This window comes from Oncorhynchus keta, chromosome 14 (assembly GCF_023373465.1).
Source record: "Oncorhynchus keta strain PuntledgeMale-10-30-2019 chromosome 14, Oket_V2, whole genome shotgun sequence".
NCBI classification, from domain to species: Eukaryota; Metazoa; Chordata; class Actinopteri; order Salmoniformes; family Salmonidae; genus Oncorhynchus; species Oncorhynchus keta.
Window position 1 is genome coordinate 74,521,249 of NC_068434.1, and position 26,618 is coordinate 74,547,866.

General features: G+C 46.2%; 1 protein-coding gene across 2 annotated transcripts in view; it reads left to right on the forward strand.

Moving 5' to 3' along the window:
• The first annotated feature begins 17,722 nt into the window (after nucleotides 1–17,722).
• The window catches only part of plekha7b (pleckstrin homology domain containing, family A member 7b), a 170,730-nt gene continuing 161,834 nt past the window's right edge, over nucleotides 17,723–26,618 (forward strand). Inside the window, exons 1-3 of one of the 2 annotated variants that reach the window (XM_052462547.1) lie at nucleotides 17,723–18,443; nucleotides 18,553–18,629; nucleotides 18,743–18,800. In XM_052462547.1, the coding sequence (XP_052318507.1) occupies nucleotides 18,361–18,443; nucleotides 18,553–18,629; nucleotides 18,743–18,800 (218 nt within the window). In that variant the 5' untranslated portion in view covers nucleotides 17,723–18,360. The remainder of the gene's footprint in view (nucleotides 18,444–18,552; nucleotides 18,630–18,742; nucleotides 18,801–26,618) is intronic. The other variant, XM_052462552.1, reaches the window with a different exon arrangement.

Sequence of the window (26,618 nt, forward strand, 5' to 3'; positions counted from 1 at the left end):
ATATCACACAAAGCAGTGATCATCAAGGCAGGTTTTCAAAAATAGCTTGTTTGATGTATAATATCTGTAGTCAAATGGGTTTGAAGAAGAAGCGTGTTTGATTTCACACCATCATTCCAGAGGAACAGTACATCAAACCAATGGGGGACAGGCCAGCAAAGCCTCCTCCATAGGGATTCAGTATCAAATATTTTTATTGCAGTGGGGTGTTTGATGCTTTCTGCTCCCTGGGAGTGTACTCTGGGTTGTTTTAGTCCAGGAAGGAAGGAGATTGATAACCTTTACCTAACAGGAAGCCCACTGAGGATATGGAGAGTTATTTCTCTTCTTTTAGTCCTTTTAAAAATGTATTGGACCAAAAGACTGTGTTCAGTAAGAATGTTTTTAGATAAAACACTGCATTAGTAAAAAAGCCCTGATGGCAGTACTAAATCTACTGAGATGTAATCCACTCATTCTGAATCATTAGGAATACGTTAATTCAAATGGCTATTGTGAAAATAAAGGTTGTCATAAAGACATTGGAGAGAGGCCAGACATTATATGTTGATGTCTTCCTTTTTTGATGTGTAGTGATACAGCTCTTTTCCCTCTTTACTTATGGAGATGTAGCCTGCTGTGTACTCTGTACTGTGACTTTGAGCTTTGCCTCACACACCTCAAGTTAAATTTATGGGCAGCATCAGGAAATTGGGCAGGTCCGTTTGATGCAGTGTAAGCATTATTGTAATGTGTCATGGTTGGGAAGTCTCTCTGTCCTTAAGGCCTGCAGCTGCAGTGAGAGAGATGATGCTGACAGATCCACAGCTAAACCAGCTTTGTGTGTACATGCCACACACACTGGCACACACATTGTCACACACACAGAGAGAGAGTCGGGTTGTAGATGCATCATTCATTCACTTATTGCTATTTAACATATTGTCAGCCATAGCACACAATAAAGCTGGCTATTTATAGATTTTCTCTGATGACAACAATGGCCTCCTGAGCAGTTGCTTCTTCTTTTTATGTGAACTTGGCCTGCTCTTGAGAGAGGTCCTGCCATGTCAGTGTATTTTTGTTACTGGGAAGTGTCTCACTCAGAGAAACCTGATAGCTGCTGGACCTGGGGTGTGAGGACAATGTAAGGCATGGGATAATAGTCCCATTACAGCACAGCCAGCTGGCATATTTTAAGACATTTCTGTCAGTATCCAATTTTGAATTTTCAGGCAATATTAACCATTAAAGAAATACAGAGTTACATAGCCTATACAGATGTAGATGTAATTTGATCACTCTTTTGTTGTTGATCATTTTTCTGTAACCTCTTTCAACATCTATCCAACATATTAGCCCAACACCTGATACATGTCTGAAATCCTCAAGATGTCTCCATAGTTATGGGAAGTAGTTGTGCTGAGTCGGATTGAAAAATAAAAATAATGCAATTTTCAATTAAATAAAAAAATGAGCAAAGAAAAACAAATTGTCGCTGATCTTACCGCGAGCTTCCTGTTTGAAAGTTGCTCTGACCCCTCTAAGATGTCACATCAGTTAAGTCATGTGATACTGATCATGTGATTTCTCTGTAGGGTGGCACATTTTGGGGAATATTCAGAGGTGGAAACTTTACGTGGGAATTAACGAGAATATATGGGAATTAACAGGAATATATGGGTATTAACGGAAATATATGCAAATTAATATTAATACCATTTAAATGTAGATGTTTTTTGAACTGGTGCAACCAATTACCTTCAGAAGTCACATAATTAGTTAAATAAAGTCAAAAGGACCACTTTAAGCCCTGGGCTTTACGGAAGAGTGGCCAGAAAAAAATAAGCAAACGTGTGGTGTTCGCCAAAAGGCATGTGGGAGACTCCCCAAACATATGGAAGAAGGTACTCTGGTCAGATGAGACTAAAATTGAGCTTTTTGGCCATCAAGGAAAACGCTATGTCTGGTGCAAACCAACACCTCTCATCACCCCGAGAACACCATCTCCACAGTGAAGCATGGTGGTGGCAGCATCATGCTGTGGGGATGTTTTTCATCGGAAGGGACTGGGAAACTCATCAGAATTGAAGGAATGATGGACGGAGCTAAATACATGGAAATTCTTGAAGGAAAACTGTTTTAGTCTTCCAGAGATTTGAGACTGGGGCGGAGGTTCATCTTCCAGCAGGACAATGACCCTAAGCATACTGCCAAGGCAACACTCGAGTGGTTTAAGGGGAAACATTTAAATGTCTTGGAATGGCCTAGTCAAAGCCCAGACCTCAATCCAATTGAGAATCTGTGGTATGGCTTACAGATTTCTGTACACAAGCAGGAACCCATCCAACTTGAAGGAGCTGGAGCAGTTTTTACTTGGAGAATGGGCAAAAATCCCAGTGGCTAAATGTGCCAAGCTTATAGAGACATACCCCATGAGACTTGCAGCTGTAATTGCTGCAAAAGGCGGCTCTACAAAGTATTTACTTTTTTTGGGGGGGGTGAATAGTTATGCACGCTCAAGTTTTTTTCCCTCTTATTACTTGTTTGTTTCACAAGAAAAAATATTTTGCATTTTCAAAGTGGTAGGCATGTTGTGCAAATAAATGATACAACACCCCCCCAAAAATACATTTTAATTCCGGGTCGTAAGGCAACAAAATAGGGAAAATGCCAAGGGGGGTGAATACTTTTGCAAGCCACTGCAGATTGCTGCTACAACTTGATGACCCTTCACATACCTAACCATTTCCTTGGCTCTCTTGTAGAGTGTATCCATTGTTTTCAGAGCCATGATGTCCTTAAGAAGCAGATTCAATGCATGTGTAGCACAGCCAATGGGTATGATGTGATTGCATTGTCTGTCACCAGTGCAAATACCTTCTTTGGTCCAAGGTCATTGATGACTGCCTTCAGCTCATCTACAATGTAGAGACCGGTGTATCTGTTGTCCCTTGTGTCTGTGCTCTTGTAGAATACTGTTTGAGGGGTGAAGATGATGTAGTTAATTATTCCTTGCCCACGAACATTTGACCACCCATCAAAGACAATTGCAATACAGTCCTTCGAGGCAGAATTCCTCTGTCCAGTGGGTGTTCTTTTGCCCATCAATCTTTTTTTTTTAAATTGGCCAGTCTGAGATATGGCTTTTTCTTTGCAACCATGCCTAGAAGGCTAGCTTCCTGAAGTAGCCTCTTCACTGTTGACGTTGAGACTGGTGTTTTGCGGGTACTATTTAATGAAGCTGCCAAGTGAGGACTTGTGAGGCGTCAGTTTCTCAAACTAGACACTCTAATGTACTTGTCCTCTTGCTCAGTTGTGCACCGGGGCCTCCCACTCCTCTTTCTATTCTGGTTGGAGCCAGGTTCCACTGTTCTGTGAAAGGAGTAGTACACAGCGTTGTACGAGATCATCAGTTTCTTGGCAATTTCTCGCATGGAATAGCCTTCATTTCTCAGAACAAGAATAGACTGACGAGTTTCAGAAAGTTATTTGTTTCTGACCATTTTGAGCCTGCAATCAAACCCACAAATGCTGATGCTCTAGAAACTCAACTAGAAAGCCAGTTTTATTGCTTCTTTAATCAGGACAACAGTTTTCAGCTGTGCTAACATAATTGCAAAAGGGTTTTCTAATGATCAATTAGCCTTTTCAAATGATAAACTTGGATTTGCTTACACAACGTGCCATTGGAACACCGGAGTGATGGTTTCTGCTAATGGGCCTCTGTACGCCTATGTAGATATTCCATTTAAAAATAATATATGCCGTTTCCAGCTACAATATTAATTTACAATATTAACAATGTCTACACTGTATTTCTGATAAATTTGGTGTTTTTTTGTGCTTTTCTTTAAAAAACAAGGACATTTCTAAGTGACCCCAAACTTTTGAACGGAAGCGCATGTCACATACACGTGCTAGTTGTAACGAGGAAACTCGGAAATGTACTACTTGCTAACTGGTTGAAAGCGGCACGCAGAAGCATCATGCCCATCAGATTTGTCCTGTTGTTTCTCTGTAGTTGCCACCTGGCAATTTTATGAAGTTGGCTTTTAGCTAGCCTAGATAGGTTCCGAATCTTATATATATATATTTTGGTTTTCTGAGATTTTGAGCACTTATTTAACTGCTCCGTTTATACCAAGTTCGATCCTGCTCCTGACTTCCCTGCCACCAGCATGCACCCCTTACAGAATCACCGAACCGACTATGGAGTCAGCAGGAGCAGGTACCCCGGTTATAGGGGTGGAGGAGCGCGTCCGGGAGCACACAGCAATGCTTCACCATCTTGGCATCGCCATGGGCCGCGTTGTCCGGACTATGGACTGCTGGGAGAGACAGGGAGTTCTTCCAGTGCCCCCACCAGCACAACCAGGGTCTTCTCTGAGCGCCCCTTTTACACCTGGTTCCAGTGGGATTCGTCTCTCCCTGCCCCAGGAGTACGACTGAGAGGCTGTGAACTGCCAAGGGTTCCTGCTTCAACTGGAGCTATACCTGGCTCCATCGGGCCGTGAGAGGGTGTCCGCCCTCATCTCGTGCCTCTCCGGGAAAGCCCTGGATTGGGCCAACACCGTGTGGAGAGAGGGGGATGCGGCGTTGGAGCAGTTTGAGGAGTTCCACGCCGTTCCCGGGCAGTCTTTGACCACCCGCCCGAGGGTAGAGCGGCGGGTGAGCACCTCTTCCATCTGAGACAGGAGACGAGGTGCGCCCAGGAGTTCGCCCTGGAGTTTAGGATCCTGGCTGCCGGCGCAGGATGGAGCGACATCCGTCGGCAGTTGGCCTGCAGAGACACCACCCTCACGTTTGACCAGCTGGTGGACTTGTCCATCCGGCTGGACAACCTGCTGGCTACCCGCGGACGTTCTGATCGTGGTCCGGTGGTTCCATCCTCCCGCACACCCTCTCCAATACCCATGGAGCTGGGAGGGGCGGTGCGCAGGGAGACCGGAGGGGGTTTCCGCTCGTGCACCATCTGTGGCTGCAGAGGTCACACTGCGAACTAGTCTTTTCCTTGTTGACTCTTCTGCATTTCCCGTGGTGCTGGGCCTACCCTGGTTAGCTTGACATAACCCCACTGTTTCTTGGCCACAGAGGGCTCTCACGGAGTGGTTGCGAGAGTGCTCAGGTAGGTGTTTAGGGGTTTCCGTTGGTGCTACTACGGTGGAGAGTCCAGACCAGGTCTCCACCGTGCACATTCCCTCCAAAAAGAAGGCGACTCAATTACCACCTCATCGATGGGGCGATTGTGCGATAGATCTCCTGGTAGACGCTGCACTTCCCATGAGTCACGTGTATCCCCTCTCACACAGGCGGAGACGGAGGCTATGGAAACATATGTCTCCGAATCCCTGCGTCAGGGGTACATTTGGTCCTCCACTACACCCGCCTCCTTAAGTTTATTTTTTTGTGAAGAAGGAGGGAGGTCTACGCCCGTGTATTGACTATCGGGGTCTGAATCAGATCACTGTGAGGTATAGTTACCTGCTACCGCTCATAGCCACAGCGATAGAGTCAATGCACGGGGCGCGCTTCTTCACCAAACTAGATCTCAGGAACGCTTACAACCTGGTGCATATCCGGGAGGGAGACGAGTGGAAGACGGCTTTCAGTACCACCTCTGGGCACTATGAGTACCTCGTCATGCTGTACGGGTTTATGAATGCGCCATCAGTCTTCCAAGCCTTTTTAGACAAGATTTTCAGGGACCTGCACGGGCAGGGTGTAGTGGTGTATATTGATGACATGTTGACATACTCCGTTACACGCGCTGAGCATGTGTCCCTTGTGCGCAGAGTGCTTGGTCGCCTGTTGGAGAATGACCTGTACGTCAAGGCTGAGAAATGCCTGTTCTTCCAACAGTCTGTCTCCTTCCTAGGGTATCACAGTCTCTATGGGGGTGCCACAGGGTTCAATTCTTGGACCGACTCTCTTCTCTGTATACATCAATGATGTCGCTCTTGCTGCTGGTGAGTCTCTGATCCACCTCTACGCAGACAACTCCATTCTGTATACTTCTGGCCCTTCTTTGGACACTGTGTTAACAACCCTCCAGGCAAGCTTCAATGCCATACAACTCTCCTTCCGTGGCCTCCACTTGCTCTTAAATACAAGTAAAACTAAATGCATGCTCTTCAACCGATCGCTGCCTGCACCTGCCCGCCTGTCCAACATCACTACTCTGGATGGCTCTGACTTAGAATACGTGGACAACTACAAATACCTAGGTGTCTGGTTAGACTGTAAACTCTCCTTCCAGAACCACATCAAACATCTCCAATCCAAAGTTAAATCTAGAATTGGCTTCCTATTTCGCAACATTTAAGTCATTTAGCAGACGCTCTTATCCAGAGCGACTTACAAATTGGTGCAAACACCTATGACAACCAGTGGAACAGCCACTTGCATCTAAATCTTGTTGGGGGGGGGGGGGGAGAAGGATTACTTACCCTTACTTACCCTATCCTAGGTATTCCTTGAAGAGGTGGGGTTTCAGGTGTCTCCGGAAGGTGGTGATTGACTCCGCTGTCCTGGCGTCGTGAGGGAGTTTGTTCCACCATTGGGGGGCCAGAGCAGCGAACAGTTTTGACTGGGCTGAGCGGGAACTGTACTTCCTCAGTGGTAGGGAGGCGAGCAGGCCAGAGGTGGATGAACGCAGTGCCCTTGTTTGGGTGTAGGGCCTGATCAGGGCCTGGAGGTACTGAGGTGCCGTTCCCCTCACAGCTCCGTAGGCGAGCACCATGGTCTTGTAGCGGATGCGAGCTTCAACTGGAAGCCAGTGGAGAGAGCGGAGGAGCGGGGTGACGTGAGAGAACTTGGAAAGGTTGAACACCAGACGGGCTGCGGCGTTCTGGATGAGTTGTAGGGGTTTAATGGCACAGGCAGGGAGCCCAGCCAACAGCGAGTTGCAGTAGTCAAGACGGGAGATGACAAGTGCCTGGATTAGGACCTGCGCCGCTTTCTGTGTGAGGCAGGGTCGTACTCTGCGGATGTTGTAGAGCATGAACCTACAGGAACGGGACACCGCCTTGATGTTAGTTGAGAACGTCAGGGTGTTGTCCAGGATCACGCCAAGGTTCTTAGCGCTCTGGGAGGAGGACACAATGGAGTTGTCAACCGTGATGGCGAGATCATGGAACGGGCAGTCCTTCCCCGGGAGGAAGAGGAGCTCCGTCTTGCTGAGGTTCAGCTTGAGGTGGTGATCCGTCATCCACACTGATATGTCTGCCAGACATGCAGAGATGCGATTCGCCACCTGGTCATCAGAAGGGGAAAGGAGAAGATTAATTGTGTGTCGTCTGCATAGCAATGATAGGAGAGACCATGTGAGGTTATGACAGAGCCAAGTGACTTGGTGTATAGCGAGAATAAGAGAGGGCCTAGAACAGAGCCCTGGGGGACACCAGTGGTGAGAGCGCGTGGTGAGGAGACAGATTCTCGCCACGCCACCTGGTAGGAGCGACCTGTCAGGTAGGACGCAATCCAAGCGTGGGCCGCGCCGGAGATGCCCAACTCGGAGAGGGTGGAGAGGAGGATCTGATGGTTCACAGTATCGAAGGCAGCCGATAGGTCTAGAAGGATGAGAGCAGAGAGAGAGAGTTAGCTTTAGCAGTGCGGAGCGCCTCCGTGATACAGAGAAGAGCAGTCTCAGTTGAATGACTAGTCTTGAAACCTGACTGATTTGGATCAAGAAGGTCATTCTGAGAGAGATAGCGGTAGAGCTGGCCAAGGACGGCACGCTCAAGAGTTTTGGAGAGAAAAGAGAGAAGGGATACTGGTCTGTAGTTGTTGACATCGGAGGGATCGAGTGTAGGTTTTTTCAGAAGGGGTGCAACTCTCGCTCTCTTGAAGACGGGAGGGACGTAGCCAGCGGTCAGGGATGAGTTGATGAGCGAGGTGAGGTAAGGGAGAAGGTCTCCGGAAATGGTCTGGAGAAGAGAGGAGGGGATAGGGTCAAGCGGGCAGGTTGTTGGGCGGCCGGCCGTCACAAGACGCGAGATTTCATCTGGAGAGAGAGGGGAGAAAGAGGTCAGAGCATAGGGTAGGGCAGTGTGAGCAGAACCAGCGGTGTCGTTTGACTTAGCAAACGAGGATCGGATGTCATCGACCTTCTTTTCAAAATGGTTGACGAAGTCATCTGCAGAGAGGGAGGAGGGGGGGGGGGGAGGATTCAGGAGGGAGGAGAAGGTGGCAAAGAGCTTCCTAGGGTTAGAGGCAGATGCTTGGAATTTAGAATGGTAGAAAGTGGCTTTAACAGCAGAGACAGAGGAGGAAAATGTAGAGAGGAGGGAGTGAAAGGATGCCAGGTCCGCAGGGAGGCGAGTTTTCCTACATTTCCGCTCGGCTGCCCGGAGCCCTGTTCTGTGAGCTCGCAATGAGTCGTCGAGCCACGGAGCGGGAGGGGAGGACCGAGCCGGCCTGGAGGATAGGGGACATAGAGAGTCAAAGGATGCAGTAAGGGAGGAGAGGAGGGTTGAGGAGGCAGAATCAGGAGATAGGTTGGAGAAAGTTTGAGCAGAGGGAAGAGATGATAGGATGGAAGAGGAGAGAGTAGCGGGGGAGAGAGAGCGAAGGTTGGGACGGCGCGATACCATCCGAGTAGGGGCAGTGTGGGAAGTGTTGGATGAGAGCGAGAGGGAAAAGGATACAAGGTAGTGGTCGGAGACTTGGAGGGGAGTTGCAATGAGGTTAGTGGAAGAACAGCATCTAGTAAAGATGAGGTCAAGCGTATTGCCTGCCTTGTGAGTAGGGGGAAGGTGAGAGGGTGAGGTCAAAGAGGAGAGGAGTGGAAAGAAGGAGGCAGAGAGGAATGAGTCAAAGGTAGACGTGGGGAGGTTAAAGTCGCCCAGAACTGTGAGAGGTGAGCCGTCCTCAGGAAAGGAGCTTATCAAGGCATCAAGCTCATTGATGAACTCTCGAGGGAACCTGGAGGGCGATAAATGATAAGGATGTTAAGCTTGAAAGGGCTGGTAACTGTGACAGCATGGAATTCAAAGGAGGCAATAGACAGATGGGTAAGGGGAGAAAGAGAGAAAGACCACTTGGGAGAGATGAGGATCCCGGTGCCACCACCCCGCTGACCAGAAGCTCTCGGGGTGTGCGAGAACACGTGGGCGGACGAGGAGAGAGCAGTAGGAGTAGCAGTGTTATCTGTGGTGATCCATGTTTCCGTCAGTGCCAAGAAGTCAAGGGACTGGAGGGAGGCATAGGCTGAGATGAACTCTGCCTTGTTGGCCGCAGATCGGCAGTTCCAGAGGCTACCGGAGACCTGGAACTCCACGTGGGTCGTACGCGCTGGGACCACCAGATTAGGGTGGTCGCGGCCACGCGGTGTGGAGCGTTTGTATGGTCTGTGCAGAGAGGAGAGAACAGGGATAGACAGACACATAGTTGACAGGCTACAGAAAAGGCTACGCTAATGCAAGGAAATTGGAATGACAAGTGGACTACACGTCTCGAATGTTCAGAAAGTTAAGCTTACGTAGCAAGAATCTTATTGACTAAAATGATTAAAATGATACAGTACTGCTAAAGTAGGCTAGCTGGCAGTAGCTGCGTTGTTGGCACTACACTAATCAAGTCGTTCCGTTGAGTGTAATAATTTCTACAGTGCTGCTATTCGGGGGCTAGCTGGTTAGCTAGCAGTGTTGTTAACGTTACGTTGAGTTAAAAGAAGGACAATAGCTGGCTAGCTAACCTAGGAAATCGGTCTAGACTACACAATTATCTTTGAAACAAAGACGGCTATGTAGCTAGCTATGTAGCTAGCTACGATCAAACAAATCAAACCGTTGTACTGTAATGAAATGAAAATGTGATACTCCTGACCGGTGATTGAATTCGAATCAGTAAACGTGTGGTGACGTTGGCTAGCTGTTAGCTGTTAGCTGTTGGCTAGCTAGCAGAGTCTCCTACGTTAAGGACGACAAATAGCTGGCTAGCGAACCTCAGTGAATTAAGATAATCACTCCAAGGCTACACACACTAAACTACACAATTATCTTGGAAACAAAGACAGCTATGTAGCTAGCTAACACTGAACTAATCAAGTCGTACAGTTGAGTGAATAGCACTACAGTGACTAATCTGTGTGCGTTAGCTAGCGTTGCTAGCTCCTGGGCGAATAGCAGTGAAGGCTACGTTAGGGCGACGAAATACGAAATACGATAATTATGCAATTATCTCTGATACAAGGACGGCTATGTAGCTAGCTAAGAAGAATTGCTAAGATTATGTAGCTAGCTAACAGTAAACTAATCAAGTCGTACAGTTGAGTGAATAGCACTACAGTGATGCTAATCTGTGTGCGTTAGCTAGCGTTGCTAGCTCCTGGGCGAATAGCAGTGAAGGCTACGTTAGGGCGACGAAATACGATAATTATGCAATTATCTCTGATACAAGGACGGCTAAGTAGCTAGCTAAGAAGAATTGCTAAGATTAGACAAATCAACCTTTGTACTATAATGAAATGTAATGAAAAAGTTATACAACCTGCAGAGCGAAGTGCGAATGCGACCGCTCGCTCCAACCGGAACCGGTTGGATGCAACAAAGCATCCTTCACTCATGCTGCCAAACATACCCTTGTAAAACTGACCATCCTACCAATCCTCGAGTTCGGCGATGTCATTTACAAAATAGCCTCCAATACCCTACTCAACAAATTGGATGGAGTCTATCACATCCGTTTTGTCACCAAAGCCCCATATACTACCCACCATTGCGACCTGTACGCTCTCGTTGGCTGGCCCTCGCTTCATACTCGTCGCCAAACCCACTGGCTCCATGTCATCTACAAGACCCTGCTAGGTAAAGTCCCCCCTTATCTCAGCTCGCTGGTCACCATAGCATCACCCACCTGTAGCACGCGCTCCAGCAGGTGTATCTCTCTGGTCACCCCCAAAACCAATTCTTTCTTTGGCCGCCTCTCCTTCCAGTTCTCTGCTGCCAATGACTGGAACGAACTACAAAAATCTCTGAAACTGGAAACACTTATCTCCCCCACTAGCTTTAAGCACCAGCTGTCAGAGCAGCTCACAGATTACTGCACTTGTACATAAGCCCACCTATAATTTTGCCCAAACAACTACCTTTTCCCCTACTGTATTTATTTTATTTTATTTATTTATTTTGCTCATTTGCACCCATTATTTTTATTTCTACTTTGCACATTCTTCCACTGCAAATCTACCATTCCACCACGGTAAAGGAGGTGCAGCGGTTCTTAGGGTTTGCCAACTACTACCGGAGGTTTATCCAGGGTTTCGGTCAGGTAGCAGCTCCCATTACCTCACTGCTGAGGTGCTTGCAGTGGACAGTGTGCTTGCAGTGGACAGCTGAGGCGGACAGGGACTTTTAGTCAGCTGATGGCTCTGTTTACCTCGGCTCCCGTGCTGGCCCATCTGGATCCCTCTTTGGCGTTCATAGTGGAGGTGGACGCGTCCGAGGCTGGGATAGGAGTTGTGCTCTCTCAGCGCTCGGGTACGCCACCGAAGCTCCGTCCCTGTGCCTTCTACTCAAAGAAGCTAAGCCCGGCGGAGTGAAAGTATGACGTGGGGGACTGGGAGTTGTTGGTTGTCGTCAAGGCTTTGAAGGTGTGGAGACATTGGCTTGAGGGGGCTAGACACCCTTTTCCTCATCTAGACTGACCACCGCAATCTGGAGTACATCCGGGCGGCGAGGAGACTGAACCCTCGCCAGGCAAGGTGGGCCATTTATCACCCGTTTTGTGTTTACCCTTTCTTACAGACCAGGCTCCAGAACGTGAAGGCAGACGCATTGTCCCAGCTGCATTACACAGAGGAGCGGCCCACGGATCCCGCTCCCATACTCCCCGCCTCCTGCCTGGTGGCGCCGGTAGTGTAGGGGGCGGGACACGGACATTGAACAGGTGTTACGTGCAGAGCCCGCTCCCGTCCAGTGTCCCGCTGGGTGTCTGTACGTCCCGTCTGCTGTTCGTGACCGGTTGATATATTGGGCTCACACGTCACCCTCCTCTGGTCATCCCCTTACCCGTTCCACAGCGGCCTTGGTCGCACCTGTCGGTGGATTTTCTTACTGATCTTTCACTCTCAAAGAGTAACACTGCGATCCTGGTCGTTGTGGATTGTTTCTCTAAGTCCTGTCGTCTCCTCCCTCTGCCCAATCTCCCTACAGCCATACAGACTGCGGAGGCCTTGTTTACACACGTCTTCCGGCACTACGGATTTAGTTTCTGATCGGGGTCCCCAGTTCACGTCTAGGGTCTGGAAGGCGTTCATGGAACGTCTGGGGGTCTCGATCAGCCTTACTTCAGGTTTTCACCCCGAGAGTAATGGGCAGGTGGACAGAGTTAACCAGGATGTGGGTAGGTTTCTGCGATCCTATTGCCAGGGGAGTGGGCGGAGTTCGTGCCCTGGGCCGAGATGGCACAGAACTCGCTTCGCCACTCCTCCACTAACATCTCTCCCATCCAGTGTGTACTGGGTTGGGTTTGGCGACCCCCCTCCTGGGTTGTGCCGTGGCGGAGATCTTTGTGGGCTATACTCTGCCTTGTCTCAGGATGGTAAGTTGGTGGTTGAAGATATCCCTCTAGTGGTGTGGGGGCTGTGCTTTGGCAAAATGGGTGGGGTTATATCCTTCCTGTTTGGCTCTGTCCGGGGGTATCATTGGATGGGACCACAGTGTCTCTTGACCCCTCCTGTCTCAGCCTCCAGTATTTATGCTGCAGTAGTTGATATGTCGGGGGGACTAGGGTCAGTTTGTTATATCTGGAGTACTTCTCCTGTCTTATCCGGTGTCCTGTGTGAATTTAAGTATGCTCTCTCTAATTCTCTCTTTCTTTCTCTCTCTCAGAGGACCTGAGCCGTAGGACCATGCCTCAGGACTACCTGGCATGATGACTCCTTGCTGTCCCCAGTCCAGCTGGCCGTGCTGCTGCTCCAGTTTCAACTGTTCTGCCTGCAGCTATGGAATCCTGACCTGTTCACCGGATGTGCTACCTGTCCCAGACCTATTATTTGACTATGCTGGTCATTTATGAACATTTGAGCATTTTGGCCATGTTCTGTTATAATCTCCACCCGGCACAGCCAGAAGAGGACTGGCCACCCCTCATAGCCTGGTTCCTCTCTAGGTTTCTTCCTAGGTTTTGGCCTTTCTAGGGAGTTTTTCCTAGCCAACGTGCTTCAACACCTGCATTGCTTGCTGTTTGGGGTTTTAGGCTGGGTTTCTGTACAGCACTTTGAGATATCAGCTGATGTACGAAGGGCTATATAAATAAATTTGATTTGATTTGGGGTACCAGCCGGTTCATATGCCTTGGCATCAGGGTCAGACCGAGGTTCCTGCGGTGGACAACTGGTTCAGGCGCGCGGAGGAGACATGGGAAGCTGTCCGTGTCCACCTTCAGCAGGCTGTGACGCGCCAGAAGAGTAATGCAGATCGCCTCCGCAGTGAGACCCCGGTGTTCACACCGGGGGACTGGGTCTGGCTCTCTACTTGAAACCTGCCCCTCCACCTGCCCTGCCGGAAGCTGGGTTCGCGGTTTGTGGAGCCATTTAAAGTCCCGAGGAGAGTGAACAAGGTATGTTATAGGTTACAGCTTCCCCCCTGATTACCGCATTAACCCCTTGTTCCATGTGTCTCTCCTCAGGCAGGTTTGTGGCTGGTCCGCTACAAGAGTCTGAGGTGCGGGAGGTTCCTCCGACCCCTCTGGACATCGGGGGGGCCCCGGCGTACTCCGTTTGCGCCATACTGGTTTCAATGGCGAGGGGCCTTCAGTATCTCGTGGAGTGGGAGGGGTACGGCCCGGAGGAGAGGATCTGCGTTCCAGTCGAGGACGTGTTGAACCCATCTATGCTGCAGGAGTTCCACCGTGTTCGTCCGGATCGCCCTGCGCCTCGCCCTCCTGGTAGTTCCCGAGGCCGGTGTCGACGTGCTGCTGGAGCCACGCGTCAGGGTGGGGTACTGTCACGACTTCCACCGAAGTTGGTCCCTCTCCTTGTTCGGGCGGCGTTCGGTGGTCGAAGTCACCAACTTTCTAGACATCGCTGATTCTCTTTTAATTTTCCTTTGGTTTTGTCTTGTCTTGTATCACACCTGGTTCCAATCCCATCAATTACATGTTTTGTATTTAACCTACTGTTCCCTCCTAATATCTTGTCGGTGATTGTTTGTTTGTAAGCTATGTGCAAGTTATGTTCTGGTGTGTGGGTTTTGTACCCACTTGTATTATTTTGTATATTTTGTTTTTCTGAGTTTTTGAGCACTTATTAACCTCTTGCGACGAGCAATCCCGTATCCAAGAGCGTAATCATATCCTCAAATGCATTAGCATAACGCAGCGGACATAAATACCCCTAGAAACTTTTCCTATTCATGAAAATCGCAAATGAAATGAAATAAATATATTCAAACACAAGCTTAGCCTTTTGTTAACAACACTGTCATCTCAGATTTTCAAAATATGCGTTACAGCCAACGCTAGACAAGCATTTGTGTAAGTTTATCATGGCATAATGCTATGCTAGCTCTGCTGGCAGCAGGCAACATTTTCACAAAAATAAGAAAAGCAACCAAATTAAATCATTTACCTTTGAATAACTTTGGATGCTTTCACTCAGGAGACTCCCAGTTAGATAGCAAATGTTCCTTTTTTCCTAAAATATTATTTTTGTAGGCGAAATAGCCCCCTGTTTCTTCATCATGCTTGGCTGAGAAATCGACCGTAAAATGCTACAACTATAACGGCAAACTTTTTTCAAAATTTGCTCCATAATATCGACAGAAACACGGCAAACATTGTTTAGGATCCATCCTCACGGTGTTTTTAACATATATATTCGATAATATATCAGTCGAGGCAATTGGTTTCTCATAAGAAGTGATTGAAAAAATGGCTACCTCAGTATTTTACGCAAGATTTTCTGCGGGAGACACCACATGCTATATATGGTCCCTTACAGCCATTCTTCAATGGAAATGCCTAAAAAGACGTCACAATGCTGTAGACACCTTGGGGAATACGTGGAAAACGTAAGCTCATTCGTAGCTCATTCACAGCCATTTAAGGAGTCATTGGCATGAGGCGGTTTCAAAAAATGCGACACTTCTTGGTTGGATTTTTATCTGGGTTTCGCCTGTAACATTAGTTCTGTGGCACTCACAGACAATATCTTTGCCGTTTTGGAAATGTCAGAGTGTTTTCTTTCTAAAGCTGTCAATTATATGCATAGTCGAGCATCTTTTCGTGACAAAATATCTTGTTTAAAACGGGAACGTTTTTCATCCAAAAACTTTAATAGCGCCACCTAATGCATAACTGGTTAAACTGCTCCGTTTATACCAAGTTCGATCTCCTGCGCCTGACTTCCCTGCCACCAGCACGCACCCCCTTACAGCGGGGACTAGCCCCCCTCCGGACCACCCCCCAGACTTCCTCACCTACATTGTGCCCCCTTAGATTTTTGGGTGCATGACACCCCTGGCGGCTAGTGTATAGCTCAAACAATTAGCAAGTGAGAAATTAGTTTCCTACTTCCGACTACCACATGAAAGTGGCACTGATGTTCCATAACCTTACATGTAACCTTACAAAATAAAGGAGACTCTTGAGTAAATGAGGGGTACAAAGTATATTGAAAGCATTGCTTCCACACATATGTGGTTCCTGAGTTAGTTAAGCAATTAACATCCCTTTATCCTTAGGGTCATGCATAAAAAATGTCAAGTTGCCCATTATTTTGGCTACCCATGGTTGAAAGAAGAGATCTCAGTGACTTTGAAAAAGGGGTCTCAAAGGAGAATAGTGTTCCTCAGTCACCAGATCTCCACCCAGTTGACCACATACCTTGCATTCAGACCCCTTGACTTTTCCCAAATTTTGTTATGTTACAGCCTTATTCTAAAATTGATTGAAGAGTTTTCCCCCCTCATCAATCTACACACAATACCCTATAATGACAAAGCAAAAACAGGTTGAGAAATGTTTGCAAATGTATTAAACATATTTCTTTCCTGAAATATCACATTTACATATCTATTCAGACCTTTTACTCAGAACTTTGAAGCACCTTTGGCAGCGATTACAGCCTCGAGTCTTCTTGGGTATGACGCTACAAGTTTGGTACATCTGTATTTGGGGAGTTTCTCCCATTCTTCTCTGCAAATCCTCTCAAGCTCTGTCAGGTTGGATTGGGAGCTTTGCTGCACAGCTATTTTCAGCTCTCTCCAGAAATGTTCGATCGGATTCAAGTCCGGACTCTGGCTGGGCCACTCAAGGACATTCAGAGACTTGTCCTGAAGCCACTCCTGCCTTGTCTTGGCCGTGTACTTAGGGTCATTGTCCTGTTGTAAGGTGAACCTTTGCCCCAGTCTGAGGTCCTGAGCACTCTGGAGAAGGTTGCCATCAAGCACCTCTCTGTACTTTGCTCTGTTCATCTCGATCCTGACTAGTCTCCCAGTCCCTGCCGCTGAAAAACATACCCACAGCATGATGGTGTCACCACCATGCTTCACTGTAGCGATGGTGCCAGGTTTCCTCCAGACGTGAAGCTTGACATTCAGGCAAAAGAGTTCAATCTTGGTTTCATCAGACCAGAGAATCTTGTTTCTCATGGTCTGAGAGTCTTTAGGTGCCTTTTGGCAAACTCCAAGTGGGCTGTCATGTGCATTTTACTGAGAAGTGGCTTCCGTCTGGCCGCTCTACCATAAAGGCCTGATTGGTGGTGTGCTGCAGAGATGGTTGTCCTTCTGAAAGGTTCTCCCCCCTCCACAGGGTGGCCAGCTCTAGGAAGAGTCTTGGTGGTTCCAAACTTCTTCCATTTAAGAATGATGGAGACCATTGTCTCAACACAATCCTGTCCCGGACCTCTACGGACAATTCCTTTGACCTCATGGCTTGGTTTTTGTTCTGACAAGCACCGTCAACTGTGGGACCTTATATAGACTGTAATGAATACTCAGGGAGAAAAAGGTGTCGATTCACGCGCAGAGAGAGGGAGGTATTTATTTCGCCTTCGAAGGCAGGAATCGTGGTCACATGCAGGCAATGGTCATGCACAGGTAGGCAAACAGGCAGGTGAATCAAAACTAGGACTGAAGGCTATAACTGGTTCTCGCAAACAAGCTAGGAAGGCTTAGTAGAGTCAAAACGAACAATACCTCACAAAGGCACAAATAGAATGAACTGAACTAAACGAGGAGCTGATGAGACCAGGTGAGTAACTAACACAGGTGAAATCAATGAACAAAAATGAAAGACAGAGCTACGTTCAAGAACACAAAGAAACAGGACTAGGTTCAAGAACACAACGAAACAGAACACAAGGTTGACTAAGAAAATAAACACAGAACCTTACATAGACAGGTGTGTGGCTTTCCAAATCATGTCCAATCAATTGCATTTCACACAGGTGGATTCCAATCAAGTTGTCGAAACATCTCAAGGATGATCAATGAGCTCAATTTCGAGTATCATAGCAAATGGTATGAATACTTATGTAAATATGATATTTCTGTTTTTTATTCTTAATAAATTAGCAAAATGTTACAAAAAAACTGTTTTTGCTTTGTCATTATGGAGTATTGTGTGTAGATTTATGAGGGGAAAACATAATTGAATCAGTGTTAGAATAAGGCTGTTATGTAACAAATTGTGGAAAAAGTAAAGTGGTGTGAATACTCTCTGAATGCACTGTATGGGAGATTCTGGACCAGGGCTTTCCCCCACCATCAACAAAACACGAAATGGTGGAATGTCGCATCCCTCCAATAGAGTTCCAGACACATCTATGCCAAGGCGCATTGAAGCTGTACTGGCTCCTCGTGGTGGCCCAACGCCCTATTAAGATACTATATGTTGGTGTCGTCTTTATTTCGCCAGTTACATGTATGTTCCACAAGTCATAGGCTTATTAAAGGCTATCTTAGATTAATCAGGAAATGCTATATCATTTCTAGTTTATTCTACTGTAGGTGACGTCATTATTGCAGGAAAGATCGTTCAGTTGAGTTTTGGAATTTGCGTGTGATGGACTGTTGTTTGGGAATGTTAATCTTCTCAAATAACAGGGCGTTAATGCTGAAATCTTTTCAACGCATTCCTTATGTGTAATTACTGTAGCTGCACCCTTGTGATGCATAACAATACTGCGCTAGATTGAAATGAATTGGATAACCATGTTTTACATTTGATTCAATCACAGCCAACCATGCACGCTTTGGTATGTCCACACCCCTTTTTCGTCGGCTAAAAGTGGCACAAAGACGCGCTGGCTTTAGGACTTTTTTACAAGTTTGGTCTTCCCCTTTAAAAGTCTGCAGCCCTAGCGGTGATCATTGGACTGAAAACTCTGCGGATGGGAAGATGAGAATGAAATAGCTTGAACAAGAAGCCGGGATCATGGCGGCACCGCTCGGGCGGGACACTCTACCTGACCACTGGTCCTATGGAGTTTATCGAGATGGCAGGGTCTTCTTCATCAAGTGAGCATGCACTGTGATGTTTTAAATTTAAGCTGTACTGGTGAAACGGGTTAATTACGCAGTTATTCACGTTCTCCTCGTCCAGTAACAGGTGTTTTCTTTCTTTCAGTGATAAAACTCACAGCACTACTTGGCTCCATCCCCGTACGGGTGAACCTGTCAACTCTGGACACATGATACGATCAGGTATGCGCAGGAATTAATAATACGATATTTCATGACTGCTGTGCACATTGTGCTTTAGCCTACCACATCTATATATGTATATATTAACGCAGCCCATTGTATTCATGTTTTAGATTTACCACTGGGATGGGAAGAAGGATTCTCGGACGAGGGGGCCAGCTACTTCATTAAGTGAGTGCAGCTTTATGTTGTTAATATATGGGATGTGCGTGACTCTAACGTCCGATTCGAGCTCGAATAGCTCATAGCTGTAGGCATATTGTTGTGTCTGTAGTACGCTTGAAGGCATGAGGTCTTTTAAATGGATCAATTGCTGCGGGTTGAGAAATGATGACGTTGCAATGCAAGCCGTCACTTTCTTTCTCACGGTTACACTTATACCCCAGGTGTTCATGGATACAATGTTGTACTAGGACACAACGCTCGGGTTTGCTGATTTGGTTTGTCATTTATGAATGTCACAGAGAAGCCTATTGCTCCTGACTAGCCCCATATGAGACCTTTATTAGGCTACTGGCTGAACGATATCAAATGCTGTATAGCATAGACTACTACTTCATGCAAATGTTTAGTCAGGGATTTCTGCTATGTTAGGCTATTCAGGCTTTATATGATACAGTATATTGCAATGTCATTGCCAACAGTGGCAGTCAGTGCCATTTAAGATGATTTTTTTTCATGAGCATGGCCTTATTTCTATTACAGCATATTGGATGACTGTCATTCATATCCATTCACCCAGTTGTCACCATATTAGCTAAAGTAATGTCATAGTCAGCATAGCTAATAGAACTAACACGTTAGTAAACCCACTACAATAATACAATAGCGTTACAGTGTACAGTCATTAGGCCCCACTGGCAATAAATTAGTAAAACCTAAAGCTTACCTTGACTTGGAAGAGTTCCAGTGTTGTGTTGGAAAGTGATAGCCAGCTAGCCAACATAGCATGCCTCTGTTCGAGCAGGGTGTTCTTGTAGGCTAAACTAGGTAGCTGCATTTCTCTCTTGCTTCTCTTTCATTTTGGAATTAGTTAATTTATTCAAAACTGTTCAACTAGTGTCTTTCTCTCTCTTTGAGTCAACTACTCACCACATGTTATGCACTGCAGTACTAGCTATATTCATTCTCTGATCCTTTGATTGGGTGGACAACATGTCAGATCATGCTGCAAGAGCTCTGATAGGTTGGAGGGCATCCTCCGGAAGTTGTCATAATTACTGTGTAAGTCTATGGAAAGGGGTGAGAACCATGAGCCTCCTAGGTTTTGTATTGAAGTCAATGTACCCAAAGGAGGACGGAAGCTAGCTGTCCTCCGGCTACAGCATGGTTCTACCCTACAGAGTGCTGTTGAGTGTACTGTTGACCTTCTTTGCAAAATAATGTGTTTTAATCAATTATTTGGTGGCGTGATTATATTTAGTAAATGTTTTAAAATGTTTCTTTTTATGAAATTCAGTGAGGAGGATGGTCCTTCCCTTCTTCCTCTGAGGAGCCTCCACTGATTGCCAACCACTAATTGTTATTTTTCTGGACCATTTTATTATGATTTATTAAGTAATTTATCTATAGTTTTGTCAAATCATAGACTGCTGTCTTTAAACTTTTAGCCTAATGTATGCATCCATTGCCTATGCTTACTTTACTTTTCAGACAGAAATTAGCCAGGCCTATTATAAACCAGCGCCTTGAAATACATTTCCTGTTATTTTGACAGAACTCCCCAAAGGTGAGATGAATGAAAATATGATTGTGTTTGACCAACATAACCTAATGCTATATTGTTTGGAGAAAGGTCATGTTTGCATTTCTTCAGGATCTGTAGCTAGATACTATCCTACTTTTATCCTACTTTTATCCTACTTTTAATTGACTTTCTTTCTATTTAGAACATCTGTGTTTGAGGAAGAGAGAGGACTGAACACACAACACACACACTCTCTGATGGGATGTGATTTCCCATCTGTCCAACGGATACGCCTGCATGGAGTGTTTTAACATGTACATGTTTAACACAGTTTTGTATCACAATATATTGTGATTTGATTACAGACATCACAATAGATTGACAGGCTAAATTGATGCTCTATGTTGAAGTTTCATGCCAATTGCTTTCTGCCCACATCATTTAGAAAATAAAGGGCAATGCCAAGCAGGACTGAAAGAAATCTATTGAAATTCAGCTCACACCTTCCAATACGCAAGACCTCTACTCTCTCCATTAGCTGTGTGTGTTTGTGTGTGTGGCTGAGGAAGGGGCAGGAGAGGAGCTTGTGTGTCTGTGACCATATGGTGACAGAGATGTATAGCATGATTACAGTCTTGAGGCAGCGAGAACAGGATCCCCAAAGTCACACTTTTTCTATCCAGAAAATGATTATGGCTCCCAAAAACCAATCCACCTCTGTCTACCAGAGCATTCTGTCAGTCTTTGCCTTTCTCTTGGCTACAAACAGGCTGTGCTATATTTGTAGAAGTAACATTAAACCACTCACTTCTTTCTACAGTATTTCATTTGTTTACCCAGACACTCAGTAGAGAGCCATTTGCATTATCTATGTCCTTCTGCAGTGTTTCACATCTTGTTTGTTGATGGGAATCAACTCTGTAGGCTGTGGCTGCCAGTGTGTAGCAGATGGGTCCCTGGAAGAGGAAGAAACACACAGAGTAGATAACAGACCACTCTGAAAACCAACTGATAAATTAAGCTAACAATGACAACTGACAAGTCTACTTTTCCTAGCCACGTGCTTATACATCTGCATTACTTGCTGTTTGGGGTTTTAGGCTGGTCTTCTGTATAGCACTTTGTGATATCTGTTGATGTGAAAAGGGCTTTATAAATACAATTGATTGATTGATACTGTAAAGCAAGTGTAGACATAGAGAATGCTTGAGCAGGGGTTCCTCATTGTGAACCAATGGAAGGATAACTCCTTCCACCATGGGTGATTTCTGGTGGGTAGCAACTCAGTCACAGAGTTTCTAAACCCAGAGGCGCAACATCACGGGACTTCCGGGAGCACTTGTGAAACAGACCAAACAGACCAGGCCGGGGTTTGAGAAGTCAATGGGAGAACAGAAAAAGTCTTCTTAGTTGTTAATTTTCTCAAAATCTAATAGATTAACCTAGATTCGAGCCATTTTCTTCAGTAGATAAGACAAATTGACACATTTTCTTTTTTGTCAAAAACTTTATATCGAAGAAGTGCCATTGATTTGATCGCCTGCACATGCCGATGACGTGTTTCTACGTATGAGCTTAGCTAGCCAACGTTGCCATGACATCGCCTACAAGTGTGATCGGGGATTTCTATTGGAGAAGCAGTTTTAGCATTCATACTGTACTATCTTTGAATCAGTGTTTTCCATTAGCACCGGCTGTCAGCTTATTAGCCAATTACAGAATCATTTTCAGCCGGCTACATTTTTCACTTCATTTTAACTAGGCTACTTTTCATTTAACAGTTTCAATTCGCTAGTCCGTCGAGCCCTCTCCCGCTAGAATGAACAATATGCATCTTCTAGCGATCTATTGATGGGATCGGTGCCTGTCAGTCAGAAAGTAAGCAATAACAGGGAAACTTGGCAGAGAGGAAGTGGCGAAGGGAGAGGTTTCACTGTTGCCAAAATCTGTCCAAAACAAGCCCACTGCATGTTTATGGCCTTATTTTGGACGTAAGCTTGTTGCCTGCCTTCCCGCCTTTGGGACAACTACTCCCATTGCGGAGTGTCACGTTCTGACCTTAGTTCTTTTGTTATGTCTTTGTTTTAGTATGGTCAGGGCGTGAGTTGGGTGGGTTGTCTATGTTCGTTTTTCTATGATTTGCTATTTCTGTTTTTGGCCTGGTATGGTTCTCAATTAGAGGCAGCTGTCAATCGTTGTCCCTGATTGAGAACCATATTTAGGTAGCCTGTATTCTATTGTGTTTCGTGGGTGATTATTTTCTGTCTGTGTGTTCCAGACGGAACTGTTTCGGTTTGTTATTTCACGTGTCGTTTATTGTTTTGTTTCAGTGTTCGCTTGTTTAAATAAAGAGCATGAACACGTACCACGCTGCGCATTGATCCTCCGATCCTTACTACTCCTCCTCGTCAGAGGAAGACAACCGTTACACGGAGACATGAGCATCTCGTCATTATATACAGATATCTGGTTGCAGTCAAATTTCTTTACACAGAGGGAAGAGAGCATGATGCTCATGAATTTGCAAGTATTCAGACCCCTTCCCCTTTTTCACAATTTGTTACATTTACAGCCCTCATAAATCTACTCACAATACTCCATAATGGCAAAGCGAAAACAGGTTTTTAGAAATGTTTAATTTATTAAATGTATTAATTTCAGATTTACATACAGTAGGGAGAACAAGTAGTTGATACACTGTCGATTTTGCAGGTTTTCCTACTTACAAAATCCAGAAAATCACATTGTATGATTTTTAAGTAATTAATTTGCATTTTATTGTATGACATAAGTATTTGATATATCAGAAAAGCAGAACTTAATATTTGGTACAGAAACCTTTGTTTGCAATTACAGAGATCATACTTTTCCTGTAGTTCTTGACCAGGTTTGCACACACTGCAGCAGGGATTTTGGCCCACTCCTCCATACAGACCTTCTCCAGATCCTTCAGGTTTTGGGGCTGTCGCTGGGCAATACGGACTTTCAGCTCCCTCCAAAGATGTTCTATTGGGTTCAGGTCTGGAGACTGGCTAGGCCACTCCAGGACCTTGAGATGCTTCTTACGGAGCCACCCCTTAGTTGCCCTGGCTGTGTGTTTCGGGTCGTTGTCATGCTGGAAGACCCAGCCACGACCCATCTTCAATGCTCTTACTGAGGGAAGGAGGTTGTTGGCTAAGATCTCACGATGGCTCCATCCATCCTCCCCTCAATACGGTGCAGTTGTCCTGTCCCCTTTGCAGAAAAGCATCCCCAAAGAATGATGTTTCCACCTCCATGCTTCACGGTGAGTTTAGACCAAAAAGCTACATTTTTGACTCATCAGACCACATGACCTTCTCCTCTGGATCCTCCAGATGGTCATTGGCAAACTTCAGACGGGCTTGAGCAGGCAGACCTTGCGTGCGCTGCAGGATTTTAATCCATGACGGCGTAGTGTGTTACTAATGGTTTTCTTTGAGACTGTGGTCCGAGCTCTCTTCAGGTCATTGACCAGCTCCTGCCATGTAGTTCTGGGCTGATCCCTCACCTTCCTCATGATCATTGATGCCCCACGAGGTGAGATCTTGCATGGAGCCCCAGACCGAGGGTGATTGACCGTCATCTTGAACTTCTTCCATTTTCGAATAATTGCGCCAACAGTTGTTGCCTTCTCACCAAGCTGCTTGCCTATTGTCCTGTAGCCCATCCCAGCCTTGTGCAGGTCTACAAGTTTACCCCTGATGTCCTTACAGAGCTCTCGGGTCTTGGCCATTGTGGAGAGGCAAAATCGGCAGTGTATCAAATACTTGTTCTTCCCACTGTAAGTATTCATACCATTTGCTATGAGACTCGAAATTGAGCTCAGGTGCATACTGTTTCCATTGAACATCCTTAAGTTGTTTCTACAATTGATTGGACTTTATTTGGAAAGACACACACTTGTCTATATAAAGTCCCACAGTTGACAGTGCATGTCAGAGAAAAAACCAAGTCATGAGTTCGAAGGAATTGTCCATAGAGCTCCGAGACAGGACTGTGTCGAGGCACAGATCTGGTGAAGCGTACCAAAATATTTCTGCAGCATAGAAGATCCCCAAGAACAGTTGCCTTCCTCATTCTTAAATGGAAAATGTTTAGAACCACCAAGACTCTTCCTAGAGCTGTCCGCCCGGACAAACTGAGCAATCGAGGGAGAAGGGCCTTGTAAGGGAGGTGACCAAGAACCCAATGTTCACTCTTCCAGAGCTCCAGAGTTCCTCTTTGGTAATGGGAGAACCTTCCAGAAGGACAACCATCTCTGCAGCAACCCACCAATCAGGCCTTTATGGTAGAGTGGCTAGACGAAAGCCACTCCCCAGTAAAAGGCAAATGACAGACCGCTTAGAGTTTGACAAAAGGCACCTAAAGAACTCTCAGCCCATGAGAAACAATATTCTCCAGTCTGATGAAACCAAGATTGAACTCTTTGGTCTGAATGCCAAGCATCACATCTGGAGGAAACCTGGCACCATCCCTATGGTGATGCATGGTGGTGGCAGCATCATGCTGTGGGTATTTTTCAGCGGCAGGGACTGGGAGACTAGTCAGCATTGAGGGAAAGATGAACAGAGCAAAGTACAGAGAGACCTTTGATTAAAACCTGCTCCTGAGCGTTCAGGACCTCAGACTAAGTTCACCTTTCAACAGGACAACAACCCTAAGCACACAGCCAAGACAATGCAAGAGTGACCCAAATCTCTGAATGTTCTTGAGTGGCTCAGCCAGAGCCCGGACTTGAACCAGATCTAACATCTCTGGAGAGACCTGAAAATAGCTGAACAGCGACACTCCCCATCCAACCTGACAGAGCTTGAGATGATCTGCAGAGAAGAATGGGATAAACTCCCCAAATACTGGTGTGCCATGCTTGCCCATGTATGTGTGTGTGCATTGTGTGAGTCTAGCCATTAGCAATGATCAAATCAAATCAAATTGTATTTGTCACATACACATGGTTAGCAGATGTTAATGCGAGTGTAGCGAAATGCTTGTGCTTCTAGTTCCGACAATGCAGTAATAACCAACAAGTAATCCAGCTAACAATTCCAAAACTACTACCTTGTGTAAGGGGATAAAGAATATGTACATAAAGATATATGAATGAGTGTTGGTACAGAGCGGCATAGGCAAGATACAGTAGATGGTATTGAGTGCAGTATATACATATGAGATGAGTATGTAAACAAAGTGGCATAGTTAAAGTGGCTAGTGATACATGTATTACATAAGGATGCAGTAGATTATATAGAGTACAGTGTATACATATGAGATGAATAATGTAAGGTATGTAAACATTATATTAGGTAGCATTGTTTAAAGTGGCTAGTGATATATTTTACATAATTTCCCATCAATTCCCATTATTAAAGTGGTTGGAGTTGAGTCAGTGTGTTGGTAGCAGCCACTCAATGTTAGTGGTGGCTGTTTAACAGTCTGATGGCCTTGAGATAGAAGCTGTTTTTCAGTCTCTCGGTCCCAGCTTTGATGCACCCGTACTGACCTCGCCTTCTGGATGATAGCGGGGTGAACAGGCAGTGGCTCGGGTGGTTGTTGTCCTTGATGATTTTTATGGCCTTCCTGTGACATCAGGTGGTGTAGGTTTCCTGGAGGGCAGGTAGTTTACCCCAGGTGATGCGTTGTGCAGACCTCTGGAGAGCCTTACGGTTGTGGGCGGAGCAGTTGCCGAACCAGGCGGTGATACAGCCCGACAGGATGCTCTCGATTGTGCATCTGTAGAAGTTTGTGAGTGCTTTTGGTGACAAGCCGAATTTCTTCAGTCTCCTGAGGTTGAAGAGGTGCTGCTGCGCCTTCTTCACGATGCTGTCTGTGTGGGTGGACTAATTCAGTTTGTCTGTGATGTGTACGCCGAGGAACTTAAAACTTACTACCCTCTCCACTACTGTTCCATTGATGTGGATAGGGGGGTGTTCCCTCTGCTGTTTCCTGAAGTCCACAATCATCTCCTTAGTTTTGTTGACGTTGAGTGTGAGGTTATTTTCCTGACACCACACTCCGAGGGCCCTCACCTCCTCCCTGTAGGCCGTCTTGTCGTTGTTGGTAATCAAGCCTACCACTGTTGTGTCGTCCGCAAACTTGATGATTGAGTTGGAGGCATGCGTGGCCACGCAGTCGTGGGTGAACAGGGAGTACAGGAGAGGGCTCAGAACGCACCCTTGTGGGGCCCCAGTGTTGAGGATCAGCGGGGTGGAGATGTTGTTGCCTACCCTCACCACCTGGGGGAGGCCCGTCAGGAAGTCCAGTACCCAGTTGCACAGGGCGGG